General features: G+C 45.5%; 1 protein-coding gene across 2 annotated transcripts; it reads left to right on the forward strand.

Moving 5' to 3' along the window:
* The first annotated feature begins 2,613 nt into the window (after nucleotides 1–2,613).
* LOC121567868 (serine/threonine-protein kinase DCLK1) lies at nucleotides 2,614–27,179 on the forward strand. Of its 2 annotated transcripts, none has more exons than XM_041878217.2 (16): nucleotides 2,614–3,059; nucleotides 3,645–4,007; nucleotides 4,354–4,706; nucleotides 16,820–16,919; nucleotides 17,053–17,151; nucleotides 17,321–17,415; nucleotides 18,223–18,310; nucleotides 18,763–18,941; nucleotides 19,310–19,429; nucleotides 19,684–19,830; nucleotides 20,072–20,205; nucleotides 20,292–20,369; nucleotides 24,014–24,104; nucleotides 24,194–24,274; nucleotides 24,420–24,533; nucleotides 24,867–27,179. In XM_041878217.2, the coding sequence occupies exons 2-16, from the start codon at nucleotides 3,647–3,649 to the stop codon at nucleotides 25,116–25,118; spliced, it is 2,292 nt and encodes a 763-aa protein (XP_041734151.1). In that variant the 5' UTR covers nucleotides 2,614–3,059; nucleotides 3,645–3,646; the 3' UTR covers nucleotides 25,119–27,179. The 2 variants fall into 2 exon arrangements, with proteins under 2 accessions (XP_041734151.1, XP_041734150.1); XM_041878216.2 differs by having other exon boundaries at nucleotides 2,615–3,059; nucleotides 24,008–24,104.

The raw sequence follows: 27,179 nt of genomic DNA on the forward strand, positions 1-27,179 counted from the left end.
ATTTTTTCGTTGTTTCGCCCACCAAGCAAGGAATTTTAGTATGGAGGTCAATGAAAGAGTGTCGAATTTGGTCAACACAAACATTTATGGCTTATTTGCTACATGAGGTTTATTTGATCTAATATAAGTTTCGTAATGCTTAAAGTTGTTACGAGTGTACTGATATAAGTAGGATACGTGACATCCCGGCAACTTTGAGAAAAAAACACTTTATATCAGAGTTGTCATATTCATGGCATGATGCTAGTAGCATAGCATCTCTCTCCATTGAATACAGGCGGTAGATGTCAACAACCCTTATCAAGTATTCAAAAAAGGATTGCAATAATGAGATGTATCCACCAATCCAAAGAAAGGATAGGAGGGAGCTGGACAGCCTCCCGTGCCACTTTGTGGACAACGACTCCCATTGTTAGGGCGGAGAGACATGTAACTTGTCAGTATATCCATCATCTTTGGACATCACCATGTCTTGAGACATCTTAAGACATGTCTTGAGACATCTTAAGAAATATAAATTAAGATGTCTTGAGACGTCTCGAGACATGTCTTAAGATGTCTTAGAAAATGAAGACTTCTTTAAGACAGTCTATAGACACCTCTTTGAAATACAATGAGACATCAGTCTTAGAACATCTTGAGACATTTTATAATTTATTGTTGTTTTCATATTTTATAAATTGTTAATCCTTAAGAGTCTATTGACGCACCCGTCAAAATCTCCATCAAAATCTGTCAGTTTAAGCTAAATATATCATATTTGCATGGGCTGCGTCTCAATTCACCACATTCCTTTATGTCGGCCTTCCGCATCTGCAGTGAAAGTTGGCCGAGCTACAGCAATGTTTGTCAGACCATGAGACATCCCAAAAATTGGTCTTCTCACGAAAACGTCTGTAGCATCCGAACCTTTTGGCCTACAAACGGTTTGGCCTATGACCACTCTATGGAAAGATGAGACTCTTACGAGCATGATGGTTTTCTCTGTTTTGCTCTACAACCCTCACAAGTGTCATGGGACTCGTCTGAAGGTAACCCATACAAATGAATGGAAGTATGGAGGGAGTTTTGCGGCAACAAAAATAAAGGGTTAAATATGTGTCGAGAAAAAAACTTAAATATTTCCTGAGCTTTCTTATATCTCCTAGATCTAGGACAGACACTTCAAAACCTTATTCCTCCTGAGTTAGATAACATTACAGCTCTCTGTCTCCCTACACCACTACCCCCTGAGTTAGACAACATTACAGCTCTCTGTCTCCCTACACCACTACCCCCTGAGTTAGATATTACAGCTCTCTGTCTCCCTACACCACTACCCCCTGAGTTAGACATTACAGCTCTCTGTCTCCCTACACCACTACCCCCTGAGTTAGACATTACAGCTCTCTGTCTCCCTACACCACTACCCCCTGAGTTAGACATTACAGCTCTCTGTTTCCTTACACCACTACCCCCTGAGTTAGACAACATTACAGCTCTCTGTCTCCCTACACCACTACCCCCTGAATTAGACAACATTACAGCTCTCTGTCTCCTTACACCACTACCCCCTGAGTTAGACATTACAGCTCTCTGTCTCCCTACACCACTACCCCCTGAGTTAGACATTACATATATCTGTCACCCTACACCACTACCCCCTGAGTTAGACAACATTACAGCTCTCTATCTCCCTACACCACTACCCTCTGAGTTAGACAACATTACAGCTCTCTGTCTCCCTACACCACTACCCCCTGAGTTAGACATTACAGCTCTCTGTCTCCCTACACCACTACCCCCTGAGTTAGACAACATTACAGCTCTCTGTCTCCCTACACCACTACCCTCTGAGTTAGACAACATTACAGCTCTCTGTCTCCCTACACCACTACCCCCTGAGTTAGACAACATTACAGCTCTCTGTGTCCCTACACAACTACCCCCTGAGTTAGACAACATTACAGCTCTCTGTCTCCCTAAACCAGTCCTGAGTTAGGCAACCATCAGGTCACCACTGTATTTTCCACCTGTCTGCCCAATCATCAATAATTGTACTGAACATACCCTGAGGGTGTTTTTAATGATCTGACAATCAGCTCTGTTAATTCTCTTTCTCTCGCTCTCGCTCTCTCTCTCTCTCTCTCTCTCTCTCTCTCTCTCTCTCTCTCTCTCTCTCTCTCTCTCTCTCTCTCTCTCTCTCTCTCTCTCTGTATCTCTCTCTCTCTCTCTCTCTCTCTCTGTATCTCTCTCTCTCTGTATCTCTCTCTCTCTGTATCTCTCTCTCTCCCTCTCTTTATCATTATTATGTTGTTACAGACAGGTTTGTGTTTGGTTGTCCTGTGTTTGTGCATGCAGTATAGTACACTACTGCAGACACTGCTAGACATCCTCCTCAGCACCAGCATACAGATGCCCATGCTGTCTCATGTATGCTTACCAAATGGCACCATATTCTCTAGTGCACTACTTTTGTCCAGACCCTTATGCCCTGGTCAAAAGTAGTGCACTATATAGGGAATAGGCTGCCATTACATTTGGGACATACCTCTGGAATACTCCACTGATTATGGGTGGAGGGGGTCTTTAACTCTAACCTACCCTGCATTGTCTAGAGAAAAGGGCTTGTGTCACATAAACCTGTATCTATCTATCTGCGTTATGAACAACAATGTTGCTGAAAAGCCTCGTGTCTGTCAGTGCAGTTAGTGCACTGAGGGACTAGTAGAGTAATGACCGCCTGCACCACGCCACTTGTTTCAGCGCATCTAGATGGGAGGAGAGAAGATGAGAGAGGAGGGCGCGTGTTAGCGAGGTGAGATGCTTGGTGCTTCCCTAGGAAGGCCTGCATGTCAATGAGGGACGGCCATCTGGAAATCACTGCTAAAGAGACAGAAAGCAGCTGCAGCTCGTGCAGCTCACACTTGCTCAATCACTGGGCAACAAAGGGACCGATGCTTTTTCTACCGCTCGGGCGATTATACTACACATATCAGCACTGACATAGTCTATTGGAGAGCTGATATATGCAATTGCTAAAATTTGACGCGGTTGACTGCATCAGACTTTAATTAAAGGTAAGTAGTTTTTTGCCCAAAACATATTTTAAGATGCCATAATGTGTTGTTCCGTGTCATTTAACAATAGCTTGGGTTATGTTGTCAGAAATTAATATGATGAAAACAAACGTCACATTGCCAATTGGGTGGTGGACGAAACTAGAGAGCATGACATGTGTGAGCGTGCTATAGCCTACAATCAGATTTTTATGTCCCTCAGAAAGAGCTCATTTTCAGTAAGTGACAAACTGCCCACAAACATGTTAATTCTATCTGGCTAGCCAGCGGCGCTGTCCCTTCAGCACCGGGGAGTTCATTCTGACTACTGCCACCGCTATAGGCTACCTGTCAGACTAGCTAGCTGCTAGCAGAACCGCACCTGCATCACTGTCCATTCAGCACCACTGAAATGTCGGCCGCGGCCTCAGAGTTCATGCAGAAATCCAATTGATTCTACTCTCTCCAGTAGGCATATATGACATTCAACTAAAACTAAAGGATGACTTGTTTATTATGCAAAGGAAAATATGCTTGAGGTTTAAATGTTCTCGTCCATAATGTTCCCCTCCCCGATTTGGCTCTTTCTGTGTAACATCACTACAGTCATGGAGCTGGAGCACTTTGACGAGCGGGAGAAAGCCCAGAGAAACACCCGCAGAGGCTCCAGGAACAACGGGCTGCCGAGCCCCACGCACAGTGCCCACTGTAGTCTGTACAGGACCCGAACACTGCAGTCCCTGGCCTCGGAGAAGAAGGCCAAGAAGGTCCGCTTTTATCGCAACGGAGACCGCTACTTCAAAGGGATTGTCTACGCTATTTCCCAGGACAGGTTCCGGTCTATAGAAGCCCTGTTGGCCGATCTGACCCGCTCCCTGTCAGATAATGTGAACCTTCCCCAGGGGGTCCGGACCATCTACTCTATCGATGGGACCAAGAGAATATCCGGCATGGAGCAGCTGGAGGAAGGTAAGCCAAACCTTAAGCCTACCCTAAGGGTTGGGATGAGACAGTATTGAGCAGCTAACCCTAAGGGATAGGATGGGACAGTATTGAGCAGCTAACCCTAAGGGATGGGACAGTAGAAGTCTGAGAACAAAATAAGTTGTGAATTTGTCTAGGTTTCCCACTGTACAATGAGTGACCTGCTCCAGTAGGCCTATATAGTAGGCCGATAGGCTAGTATATTTCCAGTAGGTCTGTAAAATCTATAATCTAAATCTCATAGCTGTGTCATTCTGTAGTGCATGCAGTGAGGTCAGTCCATGGTTGCTGTGACCATGTAGGCCTATCTCTGTGTGTTGCCTACCTGCAGGAGAGAGCTATGTGTGTGGCTCCATAGAGCCATACAAGAAGCTGGACTACACTAAGAATGTCAACCCCAACTGGTCAGTTGGAGTGAAGACAGCTGCGGCTGCCTCTGCGCGTGGCCCCCCCTCCCTGGGCAGTGCCAAGGCTGGGGCCCCAGACACCAGGGAGAGTAAGGACTTCATCCGGCCCAAACTGGTCACCATCGTCCGGAGCGGGGTGAAGCCTCGTAAGGCCGTCCGCATCCTCCTCAACAAGAAGACGGCCCACTCCTTCGTACAGGTCCTCTCTGACATCACAGACGCCATCAAGCTGGACTCTGGGGTCGTCAAGAGACTGTACACCTTGGACGGGAAACTGGTAGGTTATGAAATATGGTTATATTAGTGAAGTTACTGCCTGGTTCTCAGGCTTAGCTTTCCCCACAGACTCAGAGGGATGGGCTATGAGGCAATTAGCAGAGTTAGAAGTAGGTTTCTGGGACTCAGTCTGCTGTGTTTGACATCCTTTATTAACCCAGTCAGTAGGCGTTTCAGGAGCACAGTTTCACTGAGACATTTTCATACATTGACCAATGGATGATTTTTAAATATTTTTGAAGTATAGCCTTTATGACCAGATGACTATATGGTATAAATCCCGTGAACACAGACCTTTAACACACAGAGTCCTGAACACAGGATTACTAGAGAGAGTAAATAGGAGAAGTGAATAAGAAAGAGGCAAGTAGAGTTGGGAAACATGTTGTGTAGTTGTGATATGCCTATTAATAGTCAGTCTCTCCTCTTTTATAGTGGTTCTATCAATGAAACTCCAATGTAGTTTTCCTTTTTTCTCTCCTGGATGGTTTCTATGGTGATCTGGTTGCCTGGGCTGGTTGCTAAGGAACAGCCTCTGCGGCAGAGTGGTGCAGTGGGAATGTTGTATGTGTGGCTCAGTGTTGCAGAACAGTGTGTATGTTAGTGCTATTGAGGAAGGCTAGAGAATGGTGCAGGTACTCGTATGGCCCAGACATGACCGGGAGATAGTAGCTGTATATTCTATCATCAATATCATGCAGATGAAATGCATTCAGTGATCCATCTGTAATGTCTGCAGTTCATCCTGTTCAGTTTAACTTCACTGTCTCATTAAATAATTATGGTAGAATTAGAAAGTATTGACAAGAGTTTTCCAGTCACGCACTTCCAGGTCAATATCATTGTTTCTCCAGTTGATGGTTTATGAGGCCAATATGCTCTCTGTGCTGCTAAGTGAGACTGATAGATTTCAGGGTTGGGCTATAGAGTACATTTCTATGCAGTGGGTATCAGGGTTGGGCTATAGAGTACATTTCTATGCAGTGGGTATCAGGGTTGGGCTATAGAGTACATTTCTATACAGTGGGTATCAGGGTTGGGCTACTATGCTATACAGTGCTTGGCAACTCTATCTGACTGGTGTTTCACTGTTAGGCGTGTGCGTGTGTGCCTGTTGACCATGACTGGGCCTCTCATTGGTGATTGTGCAATCAATCCACACACACACACAGACATATACACACACACACGCGTGTGCGCGCGCCTCACAGCTGTGGTAGAGATGTCACAGCTGCCTGAGGCTTGTTGCCTGTTGATGTTTGGCTTCAGAACCTCTCGTCCCCTAATATGGATCGACAGATCAGATGATGCTGTTGTGTTGTTACTGTTATAACTGTGTTATTGCTGTCTTATTACTGTGCTATTACTGCACAGTAAAGCAACTCCTTTTAATGGGAAAGGGACTCTGCTATTGTACAGACAGTGCCAGACTAGGACCGTGATTCAATCCGATCGCGCCTGTCGACAATGTGTCATTTAAAGGCCATTTCTAATTGAGCCGACGTCTACAGCGTTTACTACGGATGCAATATCTGCAAACGTGGTGACATTGCCTTTAAAAACCTAATTGTTGACAGAGTTATACAGATTGAATCCCGGCCTAGCGCTAATATGTTTTCTCAACATCAGCTGTGAAGTTGACCTGTTGACGTGATCTGTCTGGGGTGAAAATACAAGAACTTACAGCTGAGAATACTGAACTAATGTGAGTACTTTAAGCTGAGTGGTGAATTGAGCTTTGCTTCATGTAGTGTAGGGTTGCTAAGTAGCTGACTCCACAGTAACTGTGTGTTAGGGAACTGCTACAGCACAGTAATGGAGCTGCATACAGTTGTGCTGACTTGCAGCTCGGAAGCCAGTCATAATTCATCTCCTCCACTGCAGCTGCAGCTTGTGTCCCAAATGACACCCTATTCCCTATATAGTGCACTACTTTTTGGATGCAGTATAGTAATATAGCCGCCTGCTGGAACTCTGCTTAGCTCTTCATAAACACCCAGTGAGATTTACACACTGGTTATTGGCTCATTTCAGACATCCAGACGCATAAAAGTATTATTACTTAATCTGTTTGAGTAGTGTTACTGCAGAGTTAGAGTACGTTAACATTCTGTGACTGATTGCAATCATATTCAACCTGACGTATTCAATATGACTACTTGTACCTGTTATTGATATGAATACATTCCCCCTCCCCTACACACCTCTGAGAATGGACATTCCCTCTTGACATACTGTAGCAGTCTGTCTAATGTCTCTCAATAATGAATGAACAGATCTAAGACAGATAATAGCCTGGCTCTGAAACAGCCTGCCAATAGCCTTCCTTTGAAACATTATGTTTAAATAATTTAGCAGACACTCTTAATTAGGGTTAAGTGCCTTGCTTAAGGGCACATCAACAGACTTTTCATCTAGTCGGCTCCGGGATTCGAACCAGAGACCTTTCGTTTACTGGCCCAACACTCTTAACCGCTAGGCTACATGCTGCCCTACAGCCTATCAGTAGCTTGGTTTTGGAACAGCCTGTCAGTAGCTTGACTCTGAAAAAGTCTGTCTCTGAAACAGCCTGTCTCTTAGTGGGAGGCATTTAATTCCAGTGGGAATGTTGTAGGTGTGAGTCAGTATTTTTCTAGTACATGCATTAGGACTGCATGCTTTACTTTAGGCCTATATGAGTGTCTGGGGGAGGGAGGGAGGAGAAGGCGAGGCGGGGGAGAGGAGGTGGGTGTCAGGGAGAGAGGAGGAGGGATATGGGGGAGGGGTGAAGAGGTGGGAGAAGTGGGAAGGGGGGTGAGAGGAGAGGAGAGGCGGGGAGGTTGAGGGCGGGGATGGGGGGGGTATTTTTGGTATTTTTTTGTATTTTATTAGGATCCCCATTAGCTGTTACGAAAGCAGCAGCTACTCTTCCTGGGTTCCACACAAAACATGAAATAATACAGAACATTAATAGACAAGAACAGCTAAAGGACAGAACTACATCTATTTAAAAAAAGGAACACGTAGCCTACATATTAATACATACACATAAACTATCTAGGTCAAATAGGGGAGAGGTGTTGTGCCGTGAGGTGTTGCTTTATCTGTTTTTTTAAACCAGGTTTGATGTTCATTTGAGCAATATGAGATGGAATGGAGTTCCATGCAATATATAATAATGTACGCTTTCTTTAATTTGTTCTGGATTTGGGGACTGTGAAAAGACCACTGATGGCATGTCTGGTGGGGTAAGTGTGTGTGTCAGAGCTGTGCGTAAGTTGATTATGCAAACATTTTGGAATTTTCAACACATTGTTTCTTATAAAAATAAGAAGTGATCAGTCAGTCTCTCCTCAACTCTTAGATGTAGAGGTTAACCCAGGCCCTGTAGTCCCCAGTATCACTCCTTCCTCCCAGGCGCTATCATTTGTTGACTTCTGTAACTGTAAAAGCCTTGGTTTCTTGCATATTAACGTCAGAAGTCTCCTCCCCAAGTTTGAGTTATTCACTGCGTTAGCACACTCTGCCAACCCTGATGTTCTAGCAGTGTCTGAATCTTGGCTTAGGAAGGCCACCAAAAATTCAGAAATGTCCATTCCGAACTACAACATTTTCCGTCTAGATAGAACTGCCAAAGGGGGCGGAGTTGCAATCTACTGTAGAGATAGCCTGCAGAGCTCTATCATACTATCCAGGTCTGTGCCCAAACAGTTTGAGCTTCTACTTCTAAAAATCCAGCTTTCCAGAAATAAGTCTCTCACTGTTGCCGCTTGCTACAGACCCCCCTCAGCCCCCAGTTGTGCCCTGGACACCATATGTGAATTGCTTGCCCCCCATCTATCCTCAGAGTTCGTACTGCTTGGTGACCTAAAGTGGGATATGCTTAACACCCCGGCCGTCCTACAATCTAAACTAGATGCCCTCAATCTCATACAAATTATCAAGGAACCTACCAGGTACAACCCTAAATCCGTAAACATGGGCACCCTCATAGATATCATCCTGACTAATTTACCCTCCAAATACACCTCCGCTGTCTTCATCCAGGATCTCAGCAATCACTGCCTCATTGCCTGCGTCCGTATCCCACCCCTCATCACTGAAAAACGCTCCCTAAAACATTTCAGTGAGCAGGCCTTTCTAATTGACCTGGCCCGGGTATCCTGGATGGATATTGACCTCATTCCGTCAGTAGAAGATGCCTGGATGTTCTTCAAAAGTGCTTTCCACTCCATCTTAAATAAGCATTCAAAAAATTCAGAACTAAAAACAGATATAGCCCCTGGTTCACCCCAGACTTGACTGCCCTTGACCAGCACAAAAACATCCTGTGGCGTACTGCATTAGCATCGAACAGACCCCACGATATGCAACTTTTCAGGGAAGTCAGGAACCAATATACACAATCAGTTAGGAAAGCAAAGGCTAGCTTTTTCAAACAGAAATTTGCATCCTGTAGCACTAACTCCAAAAAGTGTTGGGACACTGTAAAGTCCATGGAGAATAAGAGCACCTCCTCCCTGCTACCCACTGCACTGAGGCTAGGAAACACTGTCACCACCGATAAATATATGATAATCGAGAATTGCAATAAGCATTTTGCTACGGCTGGCCATGCTTTCCACCTGGCTACCCCTACCCCGGCCACCAGCTCTGCACCCTCCGCTGCAACCTGCCCATGCCCCCCGCTTCTCCTTCACCCAAATTCAGATAGCTGATGTCCTGAAAGAGCTGCTAAATCTGGACACCTACAAATCAGCTGGGCTAGACAATCTGGACCCTCTATAATTAGCCGCCGAAATTGTCGCAACCCCTATTACTAGCCTGTTCAACCTCTCTTTCGTATCGTCTGAGATTCCCAGAGATTGGAATGCTGCTGCGGTTATCCCCCTCTTCAAAGGGGGTGACACTCTAGATCCAAACTGTTACAGACCTATATCCATCCTGCCCTGCCTTTCGAAAGTATTTGAAAGCCTAGTTAACAAACAGATCACCGACCATTTCGAATCCCCCCGTACCTTCTCCGCTATGCAATCTGGTTTCCGAGCTGGTCATGGGTGCACCTCAGCCACGCTCAAGGTTCTAAACGATATAATAACCGCGATCGATAAAAGACAGTACATTTACATTTACATTTACATTTACATTTACGTCATTTAGCAGACGCTCTTATCCAAAGCGACTTACAAATTGGTGCATTCACCTTATAGCCAGTGGGATAACCACTTTACAATATGTTTTTTGTTTTTTCTGGGGGGGGGTGGGGTAAGGGGGGGCAGAAGGATTACTTGATCCTGTCCCAGTTATTCCTTAAAGATGTGGGGTTTCAAGTGTCTCCGGAAGGTGGTGAGTGACTCTGCTGCCCTGGCGTCGTGAGGGAGCTTGTTCCACCAGTACTGGGCAGCCGTCTTCATCGACCTGGCCAAGGCTTTCGACTCTGTTAATCACCGCATTCTTATTGACAGACTAAATAGCCTTGGTTTCGCAAATGACAATTCTCGGGCCGACTCTATTCTCTGTGTATATCAATGATATCGCTCTTGCTGCTGGTGACTCTCAGATCCACCTCTATGCAGACAACACCATTTTGTATACATCTGGCCCTTCATTGGACACTGTGTTAACAAACCTCCAAACGAGCTTCAATGCCATACAACACTCCTTCCGTGGCCTACAACTGCTCTTAAACGCTAGTAAAACTAAATGCATGCTCTTCAATCGAACGCTGCTTGCACCCACCCGCCCGACTAGAATCACTACTCTCGACGGGTCTGATTTAGAATATGTGGACAACTACAAATACCTAGGTGTCTGGTTAGACCGTAAACTCTCCTTCCAGACTCATATTAAGCATCTCCAATCCAAAGTTAAATCTAGAATCGGCTTCCTATTTCGCAACAAAGCCTCCTTCACTCATGCTGTCAAACATGCCCTCGTAAAACTGACTATCCTACCGATCCTTGACTTCGGCAATGTCATTTACAAAATAGCTTCCAACCCTCTACTCAGCAAATTGGATGTAGTCTATCACAGTGCCATCCGTTTTTACATTTTTACATGGGTATTTTTTTGTCACCAAAGCCCCATATACCACCCACCATTGTGACCTGTACGCTCTCGTTGGCTGGCCCTCACTACATATTCGTCGCCAAACCCACTGGCTCCAGGTAATCTATAAATCACTTCTAGGCAAATCCCCGCCTTATCTTAGATCATTGGTCACCATAGCAACACCCACCCGTAGTATGCGTTCCAGCAGGTATATCTCACTGGTCATCCCCAAAGCCAACACCTCCTTTGGCCGCCATTCCTTACAGTTCTCTGCTGCAAATGACTGGAACGAACTGCAAAAATCTCTGAAGCTGGAGACACTTACAGTGGGGAAAAAAAGTATTTAGTCAGCCACCAATTGTGCAACTTCTCCCACTTAAAAAGTTGAGAGAGGCCTGTAATTTTCATCATAGGTACACGTCAACTATGACAGACAAAATGAGGAAAAAAAATCCAGAAAATCACATTGTAGGATTTTTTATGAATTTATTTGCAAATTATGGTGGAAAATAAGTATTTGGTCAATAACAAAAGTTTCTCAATACTTGTTATATACCCTCTGTTGGCAATGACACAGGTCAAACGTTTTCTGTAAGTCTTCACAAGGTTTTCACACACTGTTGCTGGTATTTTGTCCCATTCCTCCATGCAGATCTCCTCTAGAGCAGTGATGTTTTGGGGCTGTCGCTGAGCAACACGGACTTTCAACTCCCTCCAAAGATTTTCTATGGGGTTGAGATCTGGAGACTGGCTAGGCCACTCCAGGACCTTGAAATGCTTCTTACGAAGCCACTCCTTCGTTGCCCGGGCGGTGTGTTTGGGATCATTGTCATGCTGAAAGACCCAGCCACGTTTAATCTTCAATGCCCTTGCTGATGGAAGGAGGTTTTCACTCAAAATCACATGATACATGGCCCCATTCATTCTTTCCTTTACACGGATCAGTCGTCCTGGTCCCTTTGCAGAAAAACAGCCCCAAAGCATGATGTTTCCACCCCCATGCTTCACAGTAGGTATGGTGTTCTTTGGATGCAACTCAGCATTCTTTGTCCTCCAAACACGACAAGTTCTATTTTGGTTTCATCTGACCATATGACATATGACATTCTCCCAATCCTCTTCTGGATCATCCAAATGCACTCTAGCAAACTTCAGACGGGCCTGGACATGTACTGGCTTAAGCAGGGGGACACGTCTGGCACTGCAGGATTTGAGCCCCTGGCGGCGTAGTGTGTTACTGATGGTAGGCTTTGTTACTTTGGTCCCAGCTCTCTGCAGGTCATTCACTAGGTCCCCCGTGTGGTTCTGGGATTTTTGCTCACCGTTCTTGTGATCATTTTGACCCCACGGGGTGAGATCTTGCGTGGAGCCCCAGATTGAGGGAGATTATCAGTGGTCTTGTATGTCTTCCATTTCCTAATAATTGCTCCCACAGTTGATTTCTTCAAACCAAGCTGCTTACCTATTGCAGATTCAGTCTTCCCAGCCTGGTGCAGGTCTACAATTTTGTTTCTGGTGTCCTTTGACAGCTCTTTGGTCTTGGCCATAGTGGAGTTTGGAGTGTGACTGTTTGAGGTTGTGGACAGGTGTCTTTTATACTGATAACAAGTTCAAACAGGTGCCATTAATACAGGTAACGAGTGGAGGACAGAGGAGCCTCTTAAAGAAGAAGTTACAGGTCTGTGAGAGCCAGAAATCTAGCTTGTTTGTTGGTGACCAAATACTTATTTTCCACCATAATTTGCAAATAAATTCATTAAAAATCCTACAATGTGATTTTCTGGATTTTTTTTCTCAATTTGTCTGTCATAGTTGACGTGTACCTATGATGAAAATTACAGGCCTCTCTCATCTTTTTAAGTGGGAGAACTTGCACAATTGGTGGCTGACTAAATACTTTTTTTCCCCACTGTATCTCCCTCACTAACTTTAAGCATCAGTTGTCAGAGCAGTTTACCGATCAATGCACCTGTACACAGCCCATCTGTAATTAGCCCACCCAACTACCTCATCCCCATATTGTTATTTACATTGTTATTTATTTTGCTCATTTGCACCCCAGTATCTCTATTTGCACATCATCTTCTGCACATCTATCTGTCACGCCCTGGCTCTGGGACTCTGTTATGTTGAGCCAGGGTGTGTAGTTTCTATGTATTTGTGTTCTAGGTTCTTTATCTAGCTCATGTGTTTCTGTGTTGGGTGGTTCTCAATCAGAGGCAACGAGTGTCAGCTGTTGCTTGTTGTCTCTGATTGGGAACCATACTTAGGCAGCCTGTTTTGCCACAGTGTTTGTGGGATCTTGTTCCGTGTTGGTTTTGTGTTGTAAACCAAGGACTTCACGTATCATTTTGTTGTTTTGTTCGTGTGGGTGAAGATAAATAAAAGTATGTTCGCATTTCACGCTGCGCCTTGGTCCACTTCCTCCAACGATCGTGACAGAAGATCCCACCAATACTGGACCAAGCAGCGTGTCCAGGAGTACACGCCGGAGGTAACTTTAGCGGATGTCCACCTCGACTGGGTCAAGCAGCGTGAGGAGGAGATGGACTTGGGAGCAGAGGATGGAGAGTCTGGCGAGAGCCATGGAGGCCATAGCCACGGGGGAGAGACAAGCCCAATAATTTTTAGGGGGGCTCACACCGTGGACGACGGGGCTGTTGGAGGCAGATAAGGGGCGAGTTAGTGGACGAGGAGAGAAGGCCACCGGGTTACGGGAGCCATTGGCGAGTAGAGGGAAGGAAAATGTAGAGGCACGGCGAGAGGTACTGAGGTGTGTTGCCAGTCCGGTCCGGCCCGTTCCTGATCCCCGGGTAAGGCCAGTGGTGTGTGTTCCCAGTGCGGTCCGGCCTGTTCCTGTCCCTCGCACCAAGCATGTGATGCGCGTCGCCAGCCCGGTCCGGCCTGTTCCTGCTCCCCGCACCAAGCCAATGGTGCGCGTCGCCAGCCCAGCCCGGCCCGGCCTGTTCCTGCTCCCCGCACCAAGCCTATGGTGTGCTTCGCCAGCCCGGTCCGGCCCGTTCCTGCTCCCCGCACCAAGCCAATGGTGCGCGTCGCCAGCCCGGCCGGGCCTGTTCCTGCTCCCCGCACCAAGCCAATGGTGCGCGTCGCCAGCCCGGCCCGGCCTGTTCCTGCTCCCCGGTACCGGTCAGCTGCTCCACATCGGAGCCTAAGCAATCCGCTCCACCGATGTCCAGTCCAGCTCCAGCCAGCGGGGCCAGACCGGACCAGGGGCGCTACGGGGGGATTGTTGGAGGGTGGTGGTCAAGCCCGGAGCCGGAACCGCCTCCGAGGAGGAATGCCCACCCGGCCCTCCCCTGTTCGGTTTTTATTTGGCGCGGTCGCAGTCCGCGCTTTTGGAGGGGGTACTGTCACGCCCTGGCTCTGGGACTCTGTTATGTTGAGCCAGGGTGTGTTGTTTCTATGTATTTGTGTTCTAGGTTCTTTATCTAGCTCATGTGTTTCTGTGTTGGCCGGGGTGGTTCTCAATCAGAGGCAACGAGTGTCAGCTGTTGCTTGTTGTCTCTGATTGGGAACCATACTTAGGCAGCCTGTTTTGCCACAGTGTTTGTGGGATCTTGTTCCGTGTAGGTTTTGTGTTGTAAACCAAGGACTTCACGTATCGTTTTGTTCGTGTGGGTGAATATAAATAAAAGTGTGTTCGCATATCACGCTGCACCTTGGTCCACTGTGTTTGATGATCGTGACACTATCACTCCAGTGTTAATACTAAATTGTAATTATTTTGCACTATGGCCTATTTATTGCCTTACCTCCATAACTTACTACATTTGCACAAACTGTATATAGATTTTCTATTGTGTTATTGACTGTACGTTTTATTTTTGTTTATTCCATATGTAACTCTGTGTTGTTTTTGTTTTTATTGCACTGCTTTGCTTTATCTTGGCCATGTCGCGGTTGTAAATGAGAACCTGTTCTCAACTGGCTTACCTGGTTAACCAAAGGTGAAATAAATTTTTTTAAATACAAATTAGCTAAGAGAGACGGGCATGCATAGTATTTATATTAGCCCTCTGATTACAATGAAGAGCAAGACATGCCGCTCTGTTCTGGGCCAGCTGCAGCTTAACTAGGTCTTTCCTTGCAGCACTCGACCACACAACTGGATAATAATCAAGATAATACAAAACTAGAGCCTGCAGGACTTGCTTTTTGGAGTGTGGTGTCAAAAAAGCAGAGCATCTCTTTATTATGGACAGACCTCTCCCCATCTTTACAACAATTTAATCTAAATGTTTTGACCATGACAGTTTACAATCTTAGTTAACACCAAGTAATTTAGTCTCCTCAACTTGTTCAACAGCCACACCATTCATTACCAGATTCAGCTGAGGTCTAGAACTTAGGGAATGATTTGTACCAAATACAATGCCCTTAGTTTTAGAGATGTTCAGGACCAGTTTATTACTGGCCACCCATTCCAAAACAGACTGCAACTCTTTGTTAAGAGTTTCAGTGACTTCATTAGCTGTGGTTGCTGATGCATATATGGTTAAATCATCAGCATACATGGACAAACATGCTTTGTTTAATGCCAGTGGCAGGTCATTGGTAAAAATAGAAAAGAGTAAAGGGCCTAGACAGCTGCCCTGCAGTACACCACACTTGACATGTTTGACGTTAGAGAAGCTTCCATTAAAGAAAACCCTCTGAGTTCTATTAGATAGATAGCTCTGAATCCACGATATGGCAGAGGTTGAAAAGCAATAACACATACGTTTTCTCAACAACAGGTTATAGTCAATAATGTCAAAGGCGGCACTGAAATCTAACAGTACAGCTGCCACAGTCATTTGTGTCAGTGCAGTACATGTTGAGTGCCCTTCCCTATAAGCATGCTGAAAGTCTGTTTTTAATTTGTTTACAGAGAAATAGCATTGTATTTGGTCAAACACAATTTTTTCCAATAGTTTGCTAAGAGCTGGCAGCAAGCGGATAGGTCTGCTGTTAGAACCAGTAAAGACCGCTTTACCACTCTTGGGTAGAGGAATGACTTTGGCTTCCCTCCAGGCCTGAGGACAAAGACTTTCCTCTAGGCTCAGATTAAAGATATGACAGATAAGAGTGGCTATAGAGTCAGCTACCATCCTCAGTAGCTTTCCAGTTGTCAATGCCAGGAGGTTTGTCATTTTTTTTTATACCTGAGTATGATGGCTCACTGTTCATTGTTGGCATTTCCTGCCTAAGTCTGTCCACTTTTCCAATGAGGTCATCATTAAAATAATTGGCAACATCAAATGCTTTTGTGATGAATAAGCCATCTGATTAGATAAAAAATGGGGTTGAACTGGTCTTTCTGTCCATAATTTCATTTAAAGTACTCCAAAGTGTTTTTCCATCATTCTTTATATAATTGATCTTGGCTTCATAATACAGTTTCTTCTTCTTTTTGTTGAGTTTAGTCACATAATTTCTCTATTTGCAGTAAGTCAGCTAGTCAGATGTGCAGCCAGACTTATTATCCACTCCTATTGTCCCATCTCTTTCAACCATACAGTTTTTCAATTCCTCCTCAGTCTATGGAGCCTTAACAGTTCTAACAGTCAGGGGGCAGGGCGAGCAGGGAGAGTGGAGGGATACGGGGGAGGGGTTGAGGAGGTGGGAGAAGCAGGGAGGGGGGAGAGAGTAGGGGGAGGGATACAGGGAAGGGGGAGAAGAGAGGATGGGGAGGGATGCAGGGAGGGGGAGAGAGGAGGGGAAGGGATACAGGGAAGGGGGAGAGGGGGGGGGATACAGGAAAGGGGGAAGAGAGGAGTGGGAGGCATACGGGGAGGGGGAGGGATACAGTTCAGAGAGAGATAGACCCAGTCTGTTAGCCTCTGTATCAGGCCTGTTTGTGCTATCATTCCAATCCTTGCCACTCCTTGTCATAGGCCAAACACCATCAGAAGTGTGGCATATGACAAGGAGTGGCAATGATTGGAATGATAGCACAAACAGGCTGGTACCCAGGCTACCTGTCTGTGTCATATCAAGAATGAATAAGTCATGTGAAGATTAGATGTTTGTGGTATCCTTGTTCCAGTTGACTGACAGTGTCTATCTGTCTGTGTGTTCCAGGTGACATGCCTTCAGGACTTCTTTGGTGACGATGACATCTTTATGGCCTGTGGTCCAGAGAAGTTTCGCTACCAAGATGACTTCCTCTTAGATGAGAGTGGTGAGATAGTTATAATAACAGTACCATAACATTTAAATTAGAATGTCACGGGAGTAATTAGTGTGTGTGTGTGTGTGGGTACTGTAGGTATGTGTGTGTGTGTAGTATCTGACGGTGTGTTCTCTCCCTCCAGAGTGTAGGGTGGTGAAGTCGACGTCATATGGTCGGATCTCCTCTCTGCAGGGACGCTACTCACCCAGAGGAGGAGGCTCACGCCGAAGCTCAGGCTCAGGTATGGCCCTGTGAGTGTGTGTGTGTGTTTTTGTGCATGCGTGCATAAGTCATCTGCAGAATCAACATCTGTACTTTTTCAGCAATGTGTGTTTGCCCTTCTTATCAGCAACCAACTGAATGAGCAGTGTCTTTCTCTAACCTTCTAACCTCTTGTGTCTGTACTGTAGCCAATGGGACGGCAGGCAGTCAGCTGTCGACTCCTCACTCAGGGAAGTCCCCCAGCCCTTCTCCTACCAGTCCTGCCAGCCTCCGACGACGCAGGGTAGGACCACACAATGCTTTACTAATATAATCACAACGCTTTATTAACATAGGCCTAGATTCAATCAGATCAAGCGGTAACCGGTGATAGCCGGCACCCACATAGCTAATGTTTTGGGCGGTATCGGCAGTGTAACTGCGTTGGAGCTGTCAAATCGGTGAGCAGCTGCTCAGTTGTCACAAAGCCACACCCGTCCCACTCCCATTAGAAGTTCAGAAGGAGAAAGTGTAGGCTATAGCCTACAGAAATAATGACGCTGAAATTGAAAATCATTAAAGACAATAACGAGGATTTCTATCAGCCTAATCGAGGTGTAGATTACATCTCACATTCCAGTGTTTGAACTTGTAAACAAGGCTGCATGGGATTTCTCCTAATGCGACTCCTGCAGCCAATGGCAATGTCCACTTTAGGTATAATTCCAGGAGCCGCTTGTGGATTTGACAGCTCTAACGCGTTTCCACCTCCGACACCGCCAACACAACCGCTATGCGGATGTCGGCTAAAACGGATCTGATTGAACAGAGCCCATAGTATCCAATAGATGGTCTATAGATAGTCCCATATATATAGTCCCCTATATATAGTCCCCTATAGAGAGTCACCTATAGATAGTCCCCTATATATAATCCCCATAGATAGTCCCCTGTAGATGGTCCCCTATAGATAGTACCCCACATATAGTCCCCTATATATAGTCCCCCATTGATAGTCCCATATTGATAGTCCCCTATAGATAGTCAATAGATGCCCAAACTGTCAACATCCATGTGTTCAAAAAGCATTTATGATCCCTCCCTCCCTCAGGGGTCCCAACACAGTGGCTCGTCCCTGTCTCTAGCCTCCACCAAGGTGTGTAGCTCCATGGATGAGGGAGACGGAGCAGGTAGTGAAGGTAGGAGAGAGGACATACTGTATACATGTTTCAGGGCAGCTTTTCCTTGAGCATCCTCTAGAAGGCATTAGCTGAGTCCCAAATTGCACCCTATTCCCTTTATAGTGCACTGCTTTTGACCAGTGCAGAAAAAAGTCAGTAAACAAAGTAAGTAAAAGTTGTGCACTGTATAGGGGATAGGGTGTCTATGGGACAGTGACTTAGGCCTAGATTCAATACGTAATACAGATGATCAGCACTATAGCACGACTGACATTTAAAGGCAATGTTCCCACGTTCACGGAGTCTGTATTTATGGTAAGCGCTGCATTTGTCGGCTCAATTGGAAATTACTCTATAGTGCTGATCTTCTGCGATACAGATTGAATCCAGCCCTTATTAGTCTGGGGCCTGTGGAGTGGATAGTGCAGTAGCAGACATGATCGAACTCTCCCGTTTGCCTGGTTTGATAGCGGAGCTGAACCTGCTGAGTGATGAATGTCCCTCCGTCCCTCCTTCCATCGCTGAGAGGTACAAGGTGGGGAGGACTTTAGGTGATGGCACCTTTGCTGTGGTCAGAGAGTGTGTGGAGAGATGTACCGGCAGAGAATACGCCCTGAAGATCATCAACAAAGGCAAATGTAGGGGAAAGGTGAGAACTACTCCTGTATCGGCCCAGTTATACCAAAAGCTACAAAGTAGTAAGTATCTTTGAAACACGTCACATTCGCTAATGGCCTAACAAGCAGGATGTCAAAGCTAGCTAGTGAGACCCTACCTCTTCCGATTGGTTATCGAGGGGTCGCATCACTTTCAATTTGCATAAACATGGGACTTGCTCAGCTCATAGTAGCTGACCGTTAAGTCGCTGAATGTTTCCTCGTGTCTCCTCCCCCAATTGAAAATGACTGCATGGTCTCCAGTAGTTTGATAGTAGTAGTATTATTATATTATTATTAACTGTACAACAGTACTATTAAGCTGAACTACTATTAACATCTGTAACCTGACCGTTCCCAGGAACACATGATCCAGAATGAGGTGTCCATCCTCCGTCGTGTCAAACACCCCAACATCGTCCTGCTGATCGAGGAAATGGACACCTACAGCGAGCTCTACCTGGTCATGGAGCTTGTCAAGGTGAGTTGACAGGACAGTTAGAAGAACAGTCGATTTTAGAGACAGGTTTAGAGAGGGATACAGAGAGCAAAGAGCACAGACAGTCGGCTGAGTGGTCCGGATCTTAGACCAGACTCCGGCAAGCTGGTCAAGATGAGCTGTACCTGGTCAGATGTTTCATAGATTACACCCTGTTATGGATAGAGTCATGCAGGTCAGTACTGTTCATTACAACTCTGCGTGTTGTGAGGTGTAATGTGTGTATCGGTCCACAGGGGGGTGACCTGTTTGATGCCATCACCTCCTCTAATAAATACACAGAGAGAGATGCTAGTGGGATGCTTTATAACCTGGCCAGTGCCATCAAGTACCTGCACAGCCTCAACATCGTACACAGAGACATCAAACCTGAGAACCTGCTGGTGAGTGTGTGTGTACATTATGTTTTTGTGTGTTTGTTTATTTATGTTTATATATAGCCGGGATTCAATGCAAGGTGTGTTATAGTGCGGCACACCATACAATGCACCTTTTAAATGCCTGATGTTCAGGTAGATCGCATTCATGGTAAACGCTGCACATGTCGACTCAACCATAAATTACCATTAAAAGTCTGTAACGCGCCCTCCATTAAATCCCAGCCTATGCTTCACTGTGTCCCAGGTGTATGAGCATCAGGATGGTAGTAAGTCTCTGAAGTTGGGAGACTTTGGCTTGGCTAGCCTGGTGGATGGACTCCTCTACCTGGTCTGTGGCACCCCCACCTATGTAGCACCTGAGATCATCGCTGAGACAGGGTACGTCTATGTGTGACAGGTGTGTGTTGTCCTCTGACAGGTGTGTGTATTGTCCTCTGACAGGTGTGTGTGTTGTCCCCTGACAGGTACGGGCTGAAGGTTGATATCTGGGCAGCTGGAGTGATCACATACATCCTGCTGTGTGGCTTTCCTCCCTTCAATGGGTCTGTGCTTCTCTATGATACCTAGATAGACAATACCATTATAACCCTTCAGTGGGTCTGTGCTTCTCTATGATACCTAGATAGACAATACCATTATAACCATTCAGTGGGTCTGTGCTTCTCTATGATACCTAGATAGACAATACCATAATAACCCTTCAGTGGGTCAGTAAAAAAATCTAATAAATACAAATAAAATAAAACATGAAAATGGCGCCGACAGACATGGCAGCTCTGCTTCTAGCTCCTAAGCAACTTTGCAGTATTTTGTTTTTTTGTGTGTTATTTCTTACATTATTAGCCCAGGAAATTTTTTGGGTTATTACATACAGCCGGAAATAACTTTTGGATATCAGAGCGGCAGTAACTCACCAGCATTACGACCGGTAATATGACTTTCCCGAATTGGATCCTTTGTTCATACACCCCAGGGCAATTTAACTGATTCCAGAGGCTGGTCCAAAACACCGCCGGTGGAGAAGAGTTGTTCGGAGTGGACTTCTAGTCTGACTCAGGAGGCGCGCACACCATCCACCACTTCCGAGTATATTACTCGCTAATGTTCAGTCTCTGGATAATAAAGTAGATGAGCTCAGGGCGAGAATTTCCTTCCAGAGAGACATCAGGGATTGTAACATACTCTGTTTCACGGAAACATGGCTCTCTCGGGATATACTGTCTTTGTCCATACAGCCAGCTGGGTTCTCAGTATATCGCGCAGACAGAAATAAAATACTCTCCGGGAAGAAGAAAGGCGGGGGTGTTTGTTTCATGATTAACCACTCATGGTGTAATTGTAATAACATACAGGAACTCAAGTCCTTCTGTTCACCCGACCTAGAATACCTCACAATCAAATGCCGACCGTATTACCTCCCAAGAGAATTCTCTTTGGTTATAGTCACAGCCGTGTATATTCTCCCTCAAGCCGATACCACGACGACCCTCAAAGAACTTCACTGGACTTTATGCAAACTGGAAACCACATATCCTGAGGCCGCATTTATTGTAGCTGGGGATTTTAACAAAACAAATTTGAGGAAAACGGTACCGAAGTTCTATCAACACATTGACTGTAGTATTCGCGGTGCTAAAAACACTCGACCACTGCTACTCCAACTTCTGTGATGACTACAAGGCCCTCCCCTGCCCTCCCTTTAGCAAATCTGATCACAAATCCATTTTGCTCCTCCCTTCCTATAGGCAGAAACTCAAACAGGAAGTACCCATGCTAAGGACTATTTAACGCTGGTCTGACCAATCGGAATCCACGCTTCAAGATTGTTTTGATCACGTGGACTTGGATATGTTCCGGGTAGCCTACGAGAATAACATAGACGAATACGGTGACTGAGTTTATTAGGAAGTGTATAGGAGATGTTGTACCCACTGTGACTATTAAAACCTGCCCTAACCAGAAACCTTGGATAGATGGCAGCATTCGCGCAAAACTAAAAGCGCCAACCACCGCATTTAACCATGGCAAGGTGACTGGGAATATGGCTGAATACAAACAGTGTAGTTATTCCCTCCGTAAGGCAATCAAACAGGCAAAACATCAGTATAGAGACAAAGTGGAGTTGCAATTCAACGGCTCAGACACGAGACGTATGTGGCAGCGTCTACAGACAATCACGGATTACAAAGGGAAAACCAGCTACGTCTCTCCTTCTCCACGGCCGACATGAGTGAGACATTTAAGCGTGTTAACCCTCGCAAGGCTGCCGGCCCAGACGGCATCCCTAGCCGCGTCCTCAGAGCATGCGCAGACCAGCTGTCTGAAGTGTTTACGGACATATTCAATCTCTCCCTATCCCAGTCTGCCTTCCCCACTTGCTTCAAGATGTCCACCATTGTTCCTGTACCCAAGAAAGCAAAGGTAACTGAACTAAATGACTATCGTCCTGTAGCACTCACTTCTGTCATCATGAAGTACTTTGAGAGGCTAGTTAAGGATAGTATCACCGCTACCTGACACCCTAGACCCACATCAATTTGCTTACCGCCCCAATAGATCCACAGATGATGCAATCGCCATCGCACTCCACACTGCCCTATCCCATCTGGACAAGAGGATTACCTTTGTAAGAATGCTGTTCATTGACTATAGCTCAGCATTCAACACCATAGTACCCGCCAAGCTCATCATTAAGCTCGGAACCCTGGGTGTGAACCCAGCCCTGTGCAACTGGGTCCTGGACTTCCTGATGGGCTCAGCCCCCTCCTGTACTCCCTGTTCACCCATGACTGCGTGGCCACGCACGCCTCCAATTCAATCATCAAGTTTGCAGACAACACAACAGTAGTAGGCCTGATTACCAACAATGACGAGACAGCCTACAGAGAGGAGGTGAAGGCCCTGGGAGTGTGGTGCCAGGAAAATAACCTCTTCCTCAATGTCTGCAAAACAAAGGAGCTGATCGTGAACTTCAGGAAACACGGGAGGGAGCACGCCTCTATCCACATTGACGGGACCGCTGTGGAGCAGGTGGAAAGCTTCAAGTTCCTTGGCGTACACATCACTGACGATCTGAAATGGTCCACCCACACAGACAATGTGTGGAAGAAGGCGCAGCAGCGCCTCTTCAACCTCAGGAGGCTGAAGAAATTTGGTTTGGCACATAAAAAACCCTCACAAACTTTTATAGATGCACAATTGAGAGTATCCTGTCAGGCTGTATAACCGCCTGGTACGGCAAATGCACCGCTCGCAACCGCAGGGCTCTCCAGAGGGTGGTGTGGTCTGCCCAACGCATCACCGGGGGCAAACTACCTGCCCTCCAGGACACCTACAGCACCCTATGTCACAAGAAGGCCAACAAGATAATCAAGGACAACAACCACCCGAGCCACTGCCTGTTCAAGCCGCTATCATCCAGAAGGCGAGATCAGTACAGGTGCATCAAATCTGGGACAGAGAGACTGAAAAACAGCTTCTATCTCAAGGCCATCAGACTGTTAAATAGCCATCACTAGGTGGCTTCCACCTGGTTACGTAACACCTTAGAGGCTGCTGCCCAATATACATAGACTTGAAATCACTGGCCTCTTTATTAATGGAACATTAGTCACTCTAATAATGTTTACATATTTTTGCTTTACTCATCTCATATGTATATACTGTATTGTATTCTACTGTATTTTAGTCTATGCCACTCTGACATTGCTCATCCTAATATTTCTAATATTTCTATATTCCTTCATTCTATTATTTTACTTTTAGGTTGTGTGTATTGTGTGTATTGTTGTGAATTGTTAGATATACTGCATTGTTGGAGCTAGAAACACAAGCATTTCGCTACACCCACAATAACATCTGCTTAACATATGTATGTGACAAATAAAATTTGATTTGATTTTATTTATGTCTGATTCGTCATAGGCCGGGATTCAATCCCAGGCACGCTCTAGCTCAGCACACTGGACAACCGACAATACGTTGTTTAAAGGCATTTTCCCAGACGTTTGCAGAGATCGCATTCATAGTAAAAGCTTCTCATGTCAGCTGAAGCATAAATTACCTTTAAATGTCAGCTTTAGTGTGCTGGGCATAGTATTTCAGTATACCCAGATAGAACATAACATCGTAATGCTGATGATGAAAATGACATGAGACTTGCTGTCATGTGTTTGTCCAGGAGCAGTGAGGACCAGGAGATTCTTTTGGACCAGATTCTAACAGGACAACTAGACTTCCCTTCACCGTCCTGGGACAACGTGTCTGTCACTGCTAAGGTTGGTCTATGGTTCTATCCCTGCACTTAGTGACAAATGTTTGTAAAAAATATATATATAATATATATATGTTGATTGATTTATTGTAGGAGCTGATCACTGGGATGCTGCAGGTGAAGGTGGAACAGAGATACAAAGCGCTGCAGGTTCTGGATCACCCCTGGGTCAATGTGAGTACCTAAAACATACTACATAGAACATACATATGGTAGGTCTACTGTGTGTGTGTGTGTGTGTGAGTGTGTGTGTGTGTGTTTGTGTGTGTGTGTATGTGTTCCTTGACCAGCTCTATCAGAGGTTCTGTCTGTGTTCCAGGATGATGGGCGATTAGTGAACGACCAGCAGCTGTCTGTGGCTGGGAAGATTAGGAAACACTTCAACACTGGTCCTAAAGCCTGCAGCACCACCGCCGGAGTGTCTGTTATCACAGTAGGGACACACACACACACACCACCACACCACACACCACACTGTTATTATCACAGTAAGGATCCCTCTTAGTCATTCTTACTCAAGGCTGTGTAGGTGTTTAGAACTGTTCAGAATGTGTACAGCCCAAAACATTAGGTTCTTCACATGTAACCCTGACATCTAATGCATGTCCTCTTCTCCCTCTTCTCTCTCTCTCTGCCTCTCTCCCCCCATCACTCTGCCTCTCTCTCTCTTTGTCCTCTTTCTCTGTCCTCTCTCTCCCCCTCTCTCTGCCTCTCTCTCTCTCCCCCCTTCTCTCTCCCCTCTCCCTCTCTCCTCTCTCCCTCTCAGACCACCCCTCTTGATAAGGAGCGGCAGGATTTCAGACTAAGACACCAGCAGGATGTGAGGTTGAAGCCCCGCCCCCGCCCCCAACCAACTGGCTTCCCCACCAGCGCCAGCCAAAGCTCCACCCACAGCTCCAACAACCCTGCCCCCTCTCCCACTGACTTCACCTCAGAGTCAGAAGATTACTCCCCCAGCCCCTCCCCCACCTCTCCTAGCTCCGCTGACACCGTCCGCTCCCCCACCTCCCCCTTCTAGACTTCTAGACCCCAAAGGAAGAGAAAGGGGAGAGGAGGTTGGAGAGAGAAAGAGGAAGGACAGGGGGCACGTATCCCTGTACTAACACTAACCCATGTCCCTGTATTCACGATGACAGTCTGTCAAGATGCCTGCCAATTACTTAAACATTTATTTGTCATTCCGGGCTACAGTGTCAGTTAACACTAAGATACACTGGGGTCAGAGCCATACATAGAGATCAGTTAGGGTGGGGTTAGTGTTAAAGGTTAGAGGTTAGGGTCAAGGTTAAAGGTGTATTCTGGATGGGTTCTGCTCTGGCCCTGAGCGGTTACTAAGGCAGAGAATCTGTATCTGCTTATCTTTTTAAGACACCACACAGACATACAGTAGTTAAGCCTTATTTCAGCAAACACTGAATACTGGTCCACTGAGGTCCCCTGGTGTTGGGAGATCAGTACTGCAGGCCAACCAACCTGCTAACAGGACAGCTGAAACTGCAACACAACAGCTATGTAAACCTACAAATCAAAATCTTCCATTTAACTTGACGGTACCTCATACGCCCTGAATAGGGCATCTTACGTATTTATGTGATTAAACATACATTTTGAAAATAATAATGATAATAATAATGACTTTGGGTCCTTGAAAAGCGCTATATAAATGAAATACCATGTATTATTATTCATTTTGAAAATGTATGCATCAAGTCAGTTATCTATTTCAGTGAAGTTAAATTGTATCCAATTCATTCCAACTTGTACAGTTAATTCTGTAGAAAAACACTTCCAAGTGAAAAGATGTAATCTCAGATTCAGAACATTCAATTAGACGCCTGTAACGTGAAGCTATAATGTATGTATGTTTAGAAGGACATGTGGCTACGGTCATGTCCAGTCCAATCTTAATTATCGAACTAGTTAGTGTTAAGCTATTCTCCAGTTCTTGGTGCTGCTGTAGCTATAATATACTACACACTTTACAGACGGCCAGAGAGGGGAGCTAGAAGCTATCCAGGCATTCTGCTATACCATATGGAGTGGTTGATTGATTGTCTTTTTGTCCATGACTGTTATGCCAGTGTGCCAGTTCATGTAAAGTCCTCATTTAATGGACTATGAAAAGGGTTGTGTATTGGGTAGAGTATTAACGGTCATTTTACATTTACATTTAAGTCATTTAGCAGACGCTCTTATCCAGAGCGACTTACAGTTAGTGAGTGCATAAATTTTTCTTTTCATGGCTTTTTATTATTGTACAAAATTGCCCTTGTTTCAGTTAATATGTTAATATGTTGATCGTGAAAGAATGACCTATTTAAAGTACGATTATTGGCCTGAGCACAATGGTTCAAGTGCAATTAGGTTCTGGATCTCTTACCAACATTAGACAGCGCATATACTTTTTCAAGCGATTGTTAACTATAAACAATCCATACATTGTGAATGTATGTCAGAACAGAGGTGTCATGGCGGCTGCTTTCAGTGCCGCCTGAGTTTTTAGCTTGCAAGGGGTTGGAACCGGTTCAGGGAACAGAACCGAAAACCGGAAAATAATGCATGTCATAACAAGATGCCAAGCGCTTCAAGGCAAGCCTCCTCCTCCACCCTTTCCCCACTCGCAAAATTTTAGTCGCATCTCACGCCCTACAATTGTCTGTCCAATGCATGTAAACAACTATAGCTTGCCCGCTCCATAGCAAGCTGCTATATCTGCACTGATTGGTAAAGTAATTTAATTGTCGAGTTAAATGTAAAAAAAAAAAAAAAAAGAAAAAGAAAGAAAAAAGATTTCAGAGGTTTAAAAAGGAACAGAAACGAACGATATAAGCTGCTACTATTTTGGGTGTTCGAACCGGTTCAGAACTTTATTTTGCTGGTCAGAACTTTATGTTGCTGGTCAGAACAATGGAACTGAACGAAAAAAAAGAATGGTTCTGTTTAGAACAAAACGATTGGAAAATAATTTTGGTTCCAACCCCTGCTGTAAGCACAGTGGGTTGGCAGGTCTAGAGAGAGAGAGAAGCACATTGAGTTTTCAGGTCTAGAGCGAGAGAGAGAAGCACAGTAAGTTGGCAGG

Source organism: Coregonus clupeaformis, chromosome 6 (assembly GCF_020615455.1).
Source record: "Coregonus clupeaformis isolate EN_2021a chromosome 6, ASM2061545v1, whole genome shotgun sequence".
In the NCBI taxonomy this organism is placed as follows: domain Eukaryota; kingdom Metazoa; phylum Chordata; class Actinopteri; order Salmoniformes; family Salmonidae; genus Coregonus; species Coregonus clupeaformis.